The sequence below is a fragment of the Tenebrio molitor genome, chromosome X (genome assembly GCF_963966145.1).
Source record: "Tenebrio molitor chromosome X, icTenMoli1.1, whole genome shotgun sequence".
In the NCBI taxonomy this organism is placed as follows: Eukaryota; Metazoa; Arthropoda; class Insecta; order Coleoptera; family Tenebrionidae; genus Tenebrio; species Tenebrio molitor.
In genome coordinates, this window is record NC_091055.1 from 6564450 (window position 1) to 6578043 (window position 13594).

Genomic DNA, 13594 nt, shown 5'->3' on the forward strand with positions numbered 1-13594 from the left:
TTTTGTTCGTTATAAAATTTATTTTTTCCAAATTTATTTTTTTTTTTTTTCTCAAAAATTTCCTTATGTAGATAACAAAATTTTTATACTGTCATTTAGACAATAAGAGGGCTATCAGAATCAAGAAAAAAAATAGGGGGTTTCCATTTAAAAAAAGTATCGATGACGTCATCACTCGAAAACAAATGACTGCTTGGAATTTTCTTTGGTACTAAAACATGTATTTTTATAAACTAAAATTGACCTGTTCAAAGATTTTTTTGAAAAAAAATTTGTTTAATTTTTAAGGAATTTATTCCATACTTTTGCCGCTCACTGTATATATTACATTGTGTTTACAATTTTATTTTTATTTGAACGTAATGTTTACTTGTTTAGAAACCTTATACCTACTTAGTGTTAAAAAATTACAAGTGTGACTATTTACTTAGCGTATTTTTTATAGCCGATAAAGACATAAATTTACACATTTGGACAAGTTTTATAAATGTTTTTTCTTATTACAATCACAAAATTTGGCAATTACGTTCTTTAATTTTTTATGAAGTTGTTTGAAATTCAAACCAAAGGTATTATAGATTCAAAATATCCTCATTAATATACTCTTTAACAATAGCAAAGTTACTAATTAGAAATGTTGCGTAATATGTACATATAATGAATGACGTCATATTGCACAATGTTTGTAAATAAAGAAATTGAATTTGCCGCCTAGGAATTTGATAGGTGGCGGCACTGGTTAGCAAACAAAGAATAAATTAAGATGGCCTCCGCAACTCTGTCAGAACGTTTGCAATTTTGAAAGCGAGTTGTGTTTTCTTTCTTTAAAAAGTCCGATAAAAACTATTTTGCAGTGATTGTGTTGAAAAATTATTATTGTGTTATCATCTCTAATTTATATGCGCCTCTAACAAAAGTCACGGCTTAAATATGTATCCAAATTACATCAACAAACCATCATCGTTCATGACAAACCCTTCGAATTCAAGTTTTGGAGGTAAGTTGTTTATTGATACATAACTGAAACTTTTATTGGCGGCACAGTCTGTTAGACTTCATCAGTGTGTTAAATAATTTGCTCTTCAGCGTCAACTTCATCTTTTGGACAACCTGCTACTAACACCTCGATGTTCTCTTCAATGCAACCTTCCAATATCTTCCAAACTCCGAATACGTCCTCTTTTAGCACTGGACCCTCCACCCAGAGCAGTTTTGGTAAGCGACTCCTATCATTATGTAAAACCTAATTTATCAAGTATACTATTTACATAACCTCACATTTACCACTTAAAAAATTGCCCATTATTGTGCAACTATATTATCCCCCAGGAAATCCCATGTTTGTTTACCTTTTTTGTTTACTAACAAATGTAATGGGTAGTTTTACACCTTACATAAGATATCTATCCAATTTTTGTATGTGTGTTTGTATGAGTGATTTTTTTTTTTATTGGAGTTGAACAGAATTCGTTGAAAGTGAGTGTCAATAAATGTTTGATGATTCTAATTTATTGTTATTATAACAGCTCCAAGACCACAACTCGTGCTAGATCCATCTCTTGTTAAATTCACAACAGGGCGTAAGTTCATCTGAACTGTTTTAAATTCTATCAATTTTTATTTGCGTCATTTATTCTAGCACTGCGTGCCAAACGTTTAGTGAAATTTACTGCCTCAGGTGAGTGGAATTTTGCTATTTTTTAACGGAAATATGATAAATGTTAACTCCAAATTTTATATTTACAAAAAAATTATTATACAATGTGCACCAAAAGTTTGGAATAATGGAAATGTTTTCTTTTTGTTAAGTTTTTGAAAAAAGCTTGGATATGTCAATTGTAATCTGTGAAAAGGAACACTTTCCGATTACATATTTTAATTTTTCTATCCACTCGTTTCTGCGCAATCATACGAGTATCATTGCCAATTTTTTTAAATGGCAATCCCCACTTTTTTTGTAGATTTGGATAAACTATTTCTAATTTATGGCCACGTTCCATGCATGACCTTTGGACCGATGCTTCCTGAGGTATCGATTTTTATAGGTGACAAGGTGGCGTGAAAATTTAATTTTACGGGCAAATTTCTAGAAAAAATAAATTCTTCAGTTAGAAAATGATACTCACATAGCTGAATTTCGATATTATGGATACAGCGAAGTAATCTTGATACCAACAAACTTAAAAGAAGATCCAAAATGCACAACTTTGAAACTAAAACGTCTTCCCACAAAAATAAACAAGGTAAATGTTGAAACTGATTTGCCATAATCGTCTTTGGAGCTCAAAATGAACATTTTGAAGGATTTCACCCTAGATCGCACTAATTTCATTTCAGATCCTTGCTTTCAATTGCTGGATTGTACCTTGCCAATTGAACTAAAGCGTGCTTTTGACATTACCCCATAAAAAATTTAATGGGGGTGAGATGGGAGACCGCGTAAGCCACACAATAAATTTTCATCAGAAACCTAGATTAATCACTAATCACCGATGCAGTTTTTTAAATTTTCAAAATTAGTTTTGTACCATCTTTTAATTTTTAACTGTTTTTTAATTTTTAGTTGATACATTGCTAAAATTGAAATACATACCAATTCAACCATGTATAATTTTCTCATTTTTTTTTTTTTCAAAAAACAGCAGGAAAGGAAATATTTTCATTATAGCAAATCTTTGATGCTCACTGTACCGGGTGTTGTGGAAGTCCACGTAATAAATTTAACTACCAATAAGACTCGTTAAAATTAAAATTTTTTTATTTATTATTTTTTCCGCATATTCTGCCAAACAGAGTTAAAATTAAATATAATTTGAACCCAAAAATTCATACCCGCTCATGTGTTTACACATCCATTAATAACGAAACACGAAAAAAAATTATTCGATGAAAATATTCGAATAATGAAAAACAGTAAAAACGGTTAGTATGTATTAGAACAGCGATCGTTCTTTCTTCAAAAAACTGTAAATTTTTTACCGCACAAAAACATTTTCACTCACTCTTTCATGTCAATTAATGATTATCCCATGAGCGAAGTGTCAAATTAGGGGCTAGAAAAAGATAAATGCAAAAAAAAATCGATTAAAAAATCATTATGTAAAAAATGTTCATTTTATTGGTGATTAAGTTTATTACGTGGACTTCCATAACACCCTATATATTAATTCATTTATTATTATTATATTTTATATTTTAGATCAGCCTCCAACTCTAGATCGTTCGTTATTAAAATTTACTGGAGGAGGTAGTGGTGGTAAGAAAATTTTAATACCGTATCTTAAATGCAATATATGTTTTGGCTAATTTGTCTTTGAGACAACAATATGTTGTAACATATTACAGGTTAAATTACTTTAATACAATAAAATAGTGAATTTTTTACAGTGGTGTAACCAAAAGGTCTGTATTAATTTGATACTTTATATTTAAGGAGAATATTTTTATTTAAGGAAATTATGCCCCCACACCTGTCAGTCCACGTGCCGGCACTCCTCGCCCTCCTGAACCTCCTGTGCCGGCCGGTAAGTTTTTTTATACCCAAATTAAGGTGTTAATTTTTTTTAAACTACATAATTCTTAATACAATTACAAGAGATATTAAAGACACCGACAAGAGTTCTATTAACATCGAGTATTACGTAACAGATCCAATTCTTTTGCACCGTTACACGTTAAAATTACCGATTGAACCCACAATTTTTCTACTTGGCTGCGACCAATTGTAAATTACTACCTGTCGACCAGAAATGTTTACATTTATTAATTTATATTTAAATTTAATAGTTCAACCTCAATCCCAGTCCGCTTCTACCAGCCACCAACCCTTTATCTTTTCCAGTAAGTTCATTTTTTATCCCATTACAAATTTGTAAACAAAACTTCAGAATTGAAGTGATTATTTTCTTTCCGCTCTTTCTTTGTTAGATCCCCCGTCTGTACTTAACCGACAGCTTTCACAGTATTTGCAAAGTAGTAAGTACATTGTATTAAAACAAAAAAAAAACTCATTCTCATTGTTTTTTTTTTATTATTATTATAGTTAGTTCACAAAGAACACCAAGTTCGGCTCCTATGGACCTAGGTGCTTCTCGTGAGTATACATTTCCCTATCAATTTTATTTAAGACAATAATAAATAATGCTACTAAAGCATACTATAAAAAAAAATTATGAAGTTTTAGAATCGAAATGTACTGCTTTTTGAAATTGTAGAAAGACTACATCAAAATGTTTACAAAAAATGAAAAAAAAAAGTTTTGCCTAATATGTGATTTTTTCTGGGTAGCGTTAGGTTCAGCTCGTCTTATAACATTTATTATTTCGACTCGCGTAGGAATATATTTTTTTATGTGTAGCCTCGAGAAATGTAGTTTCAAGACCTTCTACGAGTGCTATGTCTGACACTGGTAAGAAATTTCTGTGGATCTACTGTGAGACTGTCAAGTTTAATTTGATTTACAGAGCAAGATCCAGAACCTCCAGTGAAACGACAAGCTCTGATGCAGTATCCAGAGCCGGGACCTTGTAAGTACATCAAGAGATTTTTGTGAAGGTTCAAGTACCTACTATTTAAACTGTTCTTTCAATGACTTTTCTCTAGATTCGAGTGGTTAAATGTTGGTTAAAAAGTCTCGTATTAACACACTTTTTTTTGTTTAGCTAATGCTCCGAGTGGGATCGTGTCTATTCCTCCTGGTATGTTATAGACTTTTCGGTAGTAAGTAAACCATTTAATGTCTGTGTTGACGGTATGATTGTATTATTTGTGTATGTATCTCCTTCCTCAATTCCTCCCAAATGCACATTATGGGCACTTGAGCATATGTGAAGGGTAGCGTTTTATGATTAATTGTTATCTCAGGGTCAAATTTATTTGGACAACAAGCACAACCATCGACCAGCGGTTTGTTCGGCAGTACAAATGCATTCGGTCAAAACAAGGCCACGTTTGGATTCGGCTCCACCCCATCACAGACGGTACTTTTTGGTCAACAACCGCAACAGCAAACTGGAACATCCCTTTTCCAATCAAACACCAACAATCTGTTTGGGAGTACCGCTTTCGGAAACCAGACCACAGGAACTGTCATTAAATTTTCACCAGTTACCGGTACAGATACCATGCAGAAGAATGGAGTGACTCAGTCTATCAGCACAAAACACCATTGCATCACTTGTATGAAGGAATACGAAAATAAATCTTTGGAAGAATTGCGTTTTGAAGACTATACTTGCAACAGGAAAGGACCACAGCAGCAACCAGGTTTTGGAGCGGCCCCTTTCGGTACACCAACAAGCAGCACAACAAATTCGTTGTTTGGACAAACCGACAACAAGACAGGATTTGGGCAACCGCAAGGCTTCGGGCAGACACCAAGTTTCGGACCGTCGACAGTAGCTTTCGGAGTTCCAAACCAAACCAACACCTCTAACCTGTTTGGAAAACCGACCACTTTTGGCACCGCCACCAGTAATGCATCCACTTTTGGTTTCAACCCAACGTCGACTTCCAATCCCTTCAGTGCAAATCAAGCCCAAAAACCTTTTTCTCAACCTCTGTTCGGGACCACAACTACGCAACCTCAACCCGCTTTCGGTACAGGAGTATTCGGACAAACGAACACTCCGGTAAGTTCCACATTTGATTTATTTACCTTTCTTTTATACGATTTTTCCAGAATACTACTACGAACCTGTTTCAAAAACCTGCGCAGACTACAACTGGATTCAACACGGGACAACCGGGTTTCTCTTTTAATCAGACCGGCACCACTCAAGCTTCAAATTTGTTCCAAGTGTCTAAACCTAACACCGGATTCGGTATTTTCGGACAAACAAACGCGGGCACTCCAGGATTTGGCCAAACAAGTCAACCAGCTTTTGGTACGAACTTTGGAAAACTCACGACAACTACTTTCTCGCAACCGTCACAACCTGCGTTTGGCACCAATTTGACCGGTAATAAGAGATTTTTTAAGTGAACTTGGCCAAATAATTTTTTTACAGGTGGATTACAGCAGCAACCACTATTATTCGGTAATACAACAGCTAAACCGCCCAATTTATTTGGAAATACTACAGGCGGTGGTAATCTATTTACGAGTAATGTTTTTCAACAAACACCTACATCGTTTTCGCTAAACATGAACCAACAACAACCAGTGTAAAAAAAATTTTTTTATGTTATTATCTAATCTTGAGTGTTTGTTTTTTTTTTTTTTTTAGTCAATTCCCACCGGAGCCATCAGATGATACAAAAAATATTTCGCTCATTGCAACCGATAGTTTTCCTGATGGTCCCCATGTTTACGGCTTGGAGCCAGTGTTGTCTGATTCTGTTAACAGTACTACCAATCCACAAGACATAAAGGCTATGTTAGACTATTCTAAGAAAAGAGAGGAGTTGGTTGGGACCCGTGCCAAGATTAAAGTCCACTTGCCTAAACCAAAACGGGTAAGATATTGAATTTAAAAAATAAGCTTGATTTTTTTAACTTGGTTTCACAGGGAAGTAATTACAACAAGGAATTTTTCGAAACCAACCAAACACTGAAAAGTTCACACAAGTGTTTAGTTATCAGAAAATTCAACGATGGTTCTTCGACAATTTATAACAAGTATAAAAACGAGCTTTTGGAAGAAGCGGAAGAATGTTTGAGATCTGCGAGTGAAGCCGATTCAAGTTCGATAATCAGTCCGAGAAGTTTCATCTCGGACGGCGATTACGCCGAGAAAGTCGATCGAGATTTGTTGAGAGGCAGAAAACTCAATCTCAAACTGCAATTCGATCCTTCAGTTACCGACGATACTGACGACAGCAGGTCAAACAAGTCCAATTATACATTTGACGAATCGACAAACTTTACACCGACGGTGAGTTCGAGTAAGACCAGTTTAAGCGAGTCAAAATCGACGAAATCCAGTCCCCGATTTAACGGAAGTGTAGGTTTCGGTGAAGAGGAAAACACAATAACCGAGAGCGACATGGATTCACCGTTGAACATGTCGACGATCGAAGTTGAGAACACTGAAAATCCAGCCGGAGTAATACTGACGAGACCAGAGTATTACATGTCTCCAGCTTTGAAAGATTTGCACAAATACGTGGACGAAAACGGCGAATGCGTCGTTCCGGGGCTCACCATAGGACGCAGGGGCTACGGAAATGTTTACTTTCCCGACCCCATAGACATCGCAAATCTAAATCTAGACGAAATTGTCCACTTCCGTCATCGCGAAGTCATCATATACCCCGACGATGGCAATAAACCTCCAGTCGGTAAGGGTCTGAACAGACGCGCTCAAGTAACACTGGATAAGATTTATCCGCGCGAAAAGGGCACTAACTTGTACATAACGGACATCAATCAAATCGCGCAAACCAATTTCGTGGATAATTTAATGCACGTCACGCAAAAACACAATTCCAAGTTCGTCGAATATCGCCCCAAAACTGGTTCTTGGGTTTTCAAAGTGAAACATTTCTCCAAATACGCCTTCACCGACAGCGACGAAGAAGAGTGCGAAGTCTCCGCAGATAAGGCGATTGTTAAGAAGACGCACGACATTCTGAAAAAGCTCGAAGTAAGTCAGCTTTGAAAATGCGTTTAACACACTTTAGCATTTGAATTTGGAGAAAACATAACATACGTAATACCTAAATAAATAAATATCTATATATCTATAAAATAGCAATATATGAATAATGGGAAAAATCAAAACTATAAGAATAAATATAACTAAATAAATATATAACTTTATTACTTATTTATAAAAATGTATCGACAATAGTGAAAATAAAAACTATGAAAATCTAAAAAAAAAGTGATAATGTACCAGAAAGTGACTAATTTTTGGCTAAAATAAGTATGCGTACGCAATTATTTTATTTTTTTGACACTTTGTTGAATTGTGATAAAACAAATGTTGTTTTCATAAATAACAATAAATCTAATTGGACGCCAACAAACTTTCGTTTTTTTATTTGTTTAGGAGGTGGAGGAGTTGCCGTCTTTCGGCTTAGGAGGAGGCCTCCCGTCTTCCAAAAGCAAGATAATACGCGAATCTGACAGTTTCATAGCTGATCCTACTCTGCTCGATTATTGGCCGGCAGAAGAGCGGTACACTTTAACCGAAGACATGTATCACACGGAGTCGGCCATTCAGAGCCTGAAATCTTCACTTTTTACCAACTTGGAGACGATAGCCGAAGCGAAAAAGCCTGAAGTCGCTCTGGTCAAACCGAAACAGGGAGTTCCCAGTGAAGTGATTTCGACCCCCAAAGTACACAGATTGCCCGACATCTCACGTAAGTCTTTGTTTATGGTAAAATCGAATTACATTTATTCGATCCAGTGTCGATACTACCGGAGAAAGTGACAACAACCCAAAAGTGTTACACGGAGTTGGGAATATTCAGATGTAATACTTTCAAAGTGGGGTGGGGCAAGGGTTTTCATTTTTACAATTCGGACGCAATGGCTGACAACGAAGTGGTGCACGCTATCACCCACTGTAATATTCAGGTGGAAAACAGAGGGTACTACAATGCCATGATGGTTGGTGTTTCGATACTTTACTTCTCGCATTTACCACTCTCTTGTAGCCAAATTTGAGCGACATGTTGAAAATAACGCTGAACGAGAGCGAGTTCAGTTTCGATAAAAACATCCCAACTTTACACATCAAGAAGAACGTGTCATACTTGCAGAAACAAACAAATTTGTTCAACGAACATGTCAGAACGCAAACCCTCACCGGTCGAGACAAATATCTGTGCAGCGTTTGGAACCTGTGTGCTGCGCTTTGGGGTCCAGGGGACGATTCGCCGTGCGGCAGAAGACAGAGCGTCAGCGATTGGTACTCGTGTAGATTTACAATTGTCGAATGTTGCGTTGTCTTTTCAGGTTGAAAAAATTCGCTTACGACTTGTCAGACGAATGGAGCATGGACGAGCGCATGGACTTGAATGAATCCGAAGCATTCAAAACCATCTTCAAATTGTTGTCGTTTCATAAAGTTTCAGAAGCTAGCGAATTCGCGAGCAAAAACAACTTGAGTCAGTTGAGCCTGTTGATAGATCAGCTCAGCGGCAACGAGAGATTTAAATTTTGGATGCAAAAGTACGTGGAGAGTTTTGGATGGAAAGAGAACGGTATCATAATTGACGAATTTAAGAAGCTCTACTTGCTGCTGTCAGGAATTCCCGTCTACGAGTCCGTTAACACTTGTGACGATTTAGACTGGATGAGATGTTTCGGCTTGCATCTGTGGTACATATCTCCGGCTGCCGCACCCGTAGACGTCGCGTTTAACCTCTACAAGAAATCTTTTGAAGAGTTGGAATACGCTACCAAACCTATACCTCCGTATTGCAGTTCCGAAATACAATCTGCGGAGTTCGACTTGCTCTACCACATTTTGGGGGTTTATGTCGACAGTACTTATCAACTTTGCCGGGTTTTGCATCCGGAAACACACACGGAAAGTATCATGGATTACAGATTGAGGTAAGTGTGATCGAATTCGAGCAAATTGGGAATTTTCTGGAGTCGTTGTTTAGTTGGTTCATGTTGCAACTGTTCCTGTCCCTGGAAGTGGGCTTGGTGAGCGAGTCCGAGAAGGAGAGCTTGCACACCACTTTTTCCACCCAATTGGAGAACATGGGACATTGGAAATGGGCGATATTTTCTCTCCTGTTTCTCGAAAATAACCTCCTTAAAAAGAATCTCGTGATGAAGATCTTGGACAGAAATCTGGCGACTTTTTTCCAAACAGCACAGATTGAGAAAGAACTAGTGCAAGTGTTCAAGATTCCGTCATCTTGGATTCATGAGGTTAAAGCGACCAAAGTTAAAGCTTCCGGTGGGCACTACGAATATTTTCAACACTGTGTGTACATGGAAGATTGGCAACACGCAAATCAGGCATTTGTCGATTATATTTTACCAGAATTATTTATTAACGAGCAGTACGAGTATTTGACAAGATTTATACAAAAGATAGAACCGTTTTCCAACGTTTTGGTCAACTGGAATACCCAAGGTGGGTTAGTCAAGGAATTCCTTGATTTGCAAGAAGCTTTGTATCAAGGTAACGAAGAAGGAGGAATATCGTCTATTGGCGGTAAATTGAGTTCCATTATCAGAAGAATTAATTGTTTTCCCGTTAAAAACGATAAACAGAAGCTGTGTGTCGCTGAACTGTCTAAAAAATGTGCCTTGCTCTTTAAATTGATTTACAAAAACTTGGACAACCAAGCTTTTCAAGCGAAGTTTGTTGATGTGCTCAGTAATTTAGTCATGCCCCCCGATATTAAACATTATGAAATATTCTATCTGATCTTCAAATTAATTCAAGAGGAGTCGGTCAACTGATCCCACAATTCTTGCTATATCGATTTTAAATTTATTGTGTTGTTACTTCATAATTATATTTCTTTGTGTTTGTCAATTTTTCTTAACGTTTTAAAATCAATTTTGTAATACCGAAATAAATGATTCTTTCGATTGAACCTTACTTGGCACTGCGTAACTGTTTTTTTATCACAAAAATTTAAACATTTCACCTTGTAGGACCGACGTGTTTCAGACCTCTAGGGATACAACGTGTCTCAGAAATAAGTACATACATTAATTTTAATCAGTGACAGATCTCGTCAAGAACAACAAAATTGTTACGTACCATTTTTTCGAAATATAATTTCCATTTCAGTATTTTACTGCCCCATAAATTAACGAGCTGTCTACTCGTATTTTCTAGTTATTTGACCCAATAACAGTGACCGTGAAATTATGGTTTTTGTATAAAATCAGCGCAAACACTGTGTTTTTAGGATAAAGTTTTTTCGCTTTACGGTCGAGGTAGGCATAAGAGGATTCGATTTTTAGTTAGTTTTATGCGACTCCAAAAGACAGGTCTTTACGTGTCGATTCTGTGATTTAAGCAAAAATTTTGTGAAAATGGGACGTTTATTTTGGAATAGTGAATACATATTGTGTTGATGTATGGTGAAGCGTGCGCGAGTGCTCCAGCGAATTTCCGTGCGACTTCTTATGGGGGTACATGAAGGACTTGGTATATTCGGTTCCAATTGATGCAATTGAAATTTAAAGGTTCCACATCCCCCCAAAAGGAGGTCGGTGACGTTTTATTTTTTTTAAGTAGGTATAATAACTAAGAACGGGTGAAAAATGCTTCCACAATTCGCAATAACAGAGGAATGATAGAAAGAGTGGAAGAAAATCATTTCGTCAGCGCCTTCAGTATTGTATTAACAATAACGGCGGTCACTTTGAACACTTCTAAGGGTACGATTATATTGGAGCTTCGGCAAGCGATAAGAGCTAACTACCATTTGAAAACAATAGTACTTCGCTCTTATCGCAGCTCCAACATAAACGTACCCTAATGATTAGTGATTACTGATCACTCTGATTACTTCATGCGAATTTTTACGGCGTAATACCCTAATTTTAGGAGACATTTTGTCATCATTTTAGCTATGGGCGATTCATTAGGCTCAGCTTAAAATTATTTTCATATAATATCTACCATATGATTCCCTTTTTTCTCCTCCACTCTTATCATTATAGGTCACAGCAGCGGACGTAATAATTAGCCGCTGTGCTTAAAAGTTAGCAAAAAACAAGTGAAAGTTTTCTTGCATTTGTTTTTTTTTTCGCTTTCGGCATCGGCGAAGCAAGTAATCCCCATAGGCGGGTAACGAAATTCATATCAGATCTTTTAATTACACAGCTCTGCACTGATTTCGATGTTTGCATAAAATTGACAGTTTTTAAACAATTTCGACCCCCTGATTACGAAAATGATTTTGGTTTTGCGCTATCACGTCTAGTTTTTTCGCAATGCGTTTTTTTTTTTTTTTTTAATTGGAATGTTCACCTAGAATGAATTAATTAATTCAAAATTTCGATATTGTAATATCGGACAACAATATGGATATTCGAAATTTCCTTGTTTTATTTGCTAGTGGGACAGCCGGGCACGAGACAAGCACTGGACTCAAAAGGAGTGGCTGGCTGTTAAGAACTAGAATTGTACCGGGAAGCAATAATAAAAAATAATTTAGTTGTATCCTAAAAAAGTCGTATTAGGTACCACCAATGCATGTCAAACTCTGTTTGATGAAGCATTTTGTAAAGGCTCTTGATAAAAATGGACAATGTTTCAAGTATTTATGTACAAAGTTTCCAGATCTCTCCAATGCCAAATTGAAAGAGGTTATATTCGTAGGACCTCAAATAAGATCTTTGTGCAAAGTGTAAGGATTTTCAAAATTCTATGAATGTTGTTGAAAGGAATGCCTGGACGGCATTTAAAAACGTCATAGAAACATTGCTTGGAAATCACCAAAGATGGAGACTACGAAAATATTGTAAGAATCATGTTTAAAAATGTTCACATCTTGGGGTGTAATATGAGTTTGAAAGTGAATTTCCTATTTTCGCACTTAAATCTTTTTCCTAAAAATCTTGGTACTGTCAGCGAGGAACAAGGGGAACGTTTTGACCAAGATATAAAACAAATGGAGAGGTGATATCAAGGAAGATTGAGCGTATCAATGATGGCAGACTTTTGCTGGATGTTACGCCGCGATGTAACCAAAAAAAACATACAGCAGACAATCAATTAAACGAAGTTTCCTCACAAAGCGTCAAAGATGCCATTCTCATAAGGAATAAAGAATTTAGTTAGATTTTTAACCAAGAATTATTAGAAACATCTTATTTTTCTAAATAAATTGCTTTTTTTTTTTTTGTTAATTGCGAAAAAACCTGACGTGATACAAAAAAATGAAGGGCATTTTTGTAATCAGGGCTCCAATATTATACAAAATCAGTTATCAAAATCAAAACATCGATTAAAAAGTTTTGTTTTGCAGGCCTGTGTTATTTTTATTGTATAACTTCAAGGTTTAGAAAAAAATATATTTCGATATATTGTTGCTATTAACGAGTTCTATTACCGCTTAAAATTAATGTACTTTCTTCTGAGTATATACCGGGTGGGGCATCGTATACGCGTACGCGAGAAATCGCGACTTCTAATTAATTAAAATTGGCGAAATTTTATATACGTGACTAGTTATTGATAAGGCATATTTGAGAATTTTTTAAATTTTTTTCTTAATAAATAACGCCGTAACAGTTTTATTAGTTTTCTAAAATTAACTGTTAATTTACCTATAAAGTTTTTACACTAAATGAATTTGTATCTGCTAGCCCATCAAACCCTGGTGGCACAATTACAAATTTTGACTTGGTTAGCTAAATAATTCGCTTTTTTATTTAAACGTAAACCAGACGGGTGATTTACGGCACAATGGTATAATTTCCCAACAAAGGTATAGCCGACCATTTTAAACCTTTTTGCCATAAAATTGACAGTTTCCATTGTCACCTAAATTTACGACAGCACAAGTGGCAGGTCATAAATAAAAATGATTTTGAAAGTTGAAATGTAAAACTGCGTTTAATTCAAAATCTAATTGGTATTTTTTTCCGTAGATTTCGTAAATAATTTGAGGAAGTGAATCTGGGTAGGTTAGTATAAAAATCAGAATTTGACTT

At 35.9% G+C, this 13594-nt stretch overlaps 2 protein-coding genes across 12 annotated transcripts; both read left to right on the forward strand.

Annotated features, from left to right (window-relative positions):
* Nucleotides 1-740: 740 nt before the first annotated feature.
* Nucleotides 741-10520, forward strand: LOC138139706 (nuclear pore complex protein Nup98-Nup96-like). Its single transcript, XM_069060127.1, has 12 exons — nt 741-997; nt 1087-1215; nt 4864-5630; nt 5681-5960; nt 6009-6165; nt 6228-6456; nt 6510-7586; nt 7995-8310; nt 8358-8560; nt 8608-8861; nt 8909-9511; nt 9565-10520. Exons 1-12 carry the CDS (start codon nt 931-933, stop codon nt 10376-10378), a joined length of 4896 nt encoding a protein of 1631 aa, XP_068916228.1. The 5' UTR covers nt 741-930; the 3' UTR covers nt 10379-10520.
* Nucleotides 1225-4857, forward strand: LOC138139724 (uncharacterized). Of its 11 annotated transcripts, XM_069060167.1 has the most exons (11): nt 1225-1580; nt 1640-1678; nt 1962-2243; nt 3200-3256; nt 3453-3524; nt 3787-3840; nt 3928-3975; nt 4043-4093; nt 4358-4408; nt 4464-4526; nt 4662-4857. In XM_069060167.1, exons 3-11 carry the CDS (start codon nt 2198-2200, stop codon nt 4706-4708), a joined length of 489 nt encoding a protein of 162 aa, XP_068916268.1. In that variant the 5' UTR covers nt 1225-1580; nt 1640-1678; nt 1962-2197; the 3' UTR covers nt 4709-4857. The 11 variants fall into 11 exon arrangements, 3 of the variants coding, with proteins under 3 accessions (XP_068916268.1, XP_068916266.1, XP_068916267.1); XM_069060165.1 differs by having other exon boundaries at nt 1962-2029; nt 2091-2243; nt 4358-4857; XM_069060166.1 differs by having other exon boundaries at nt 1225-1476; nt 1527-1580; nt 4358-4857.
* Nucleotides 10521-13594: the final 3074 nt, after the last annotated feature.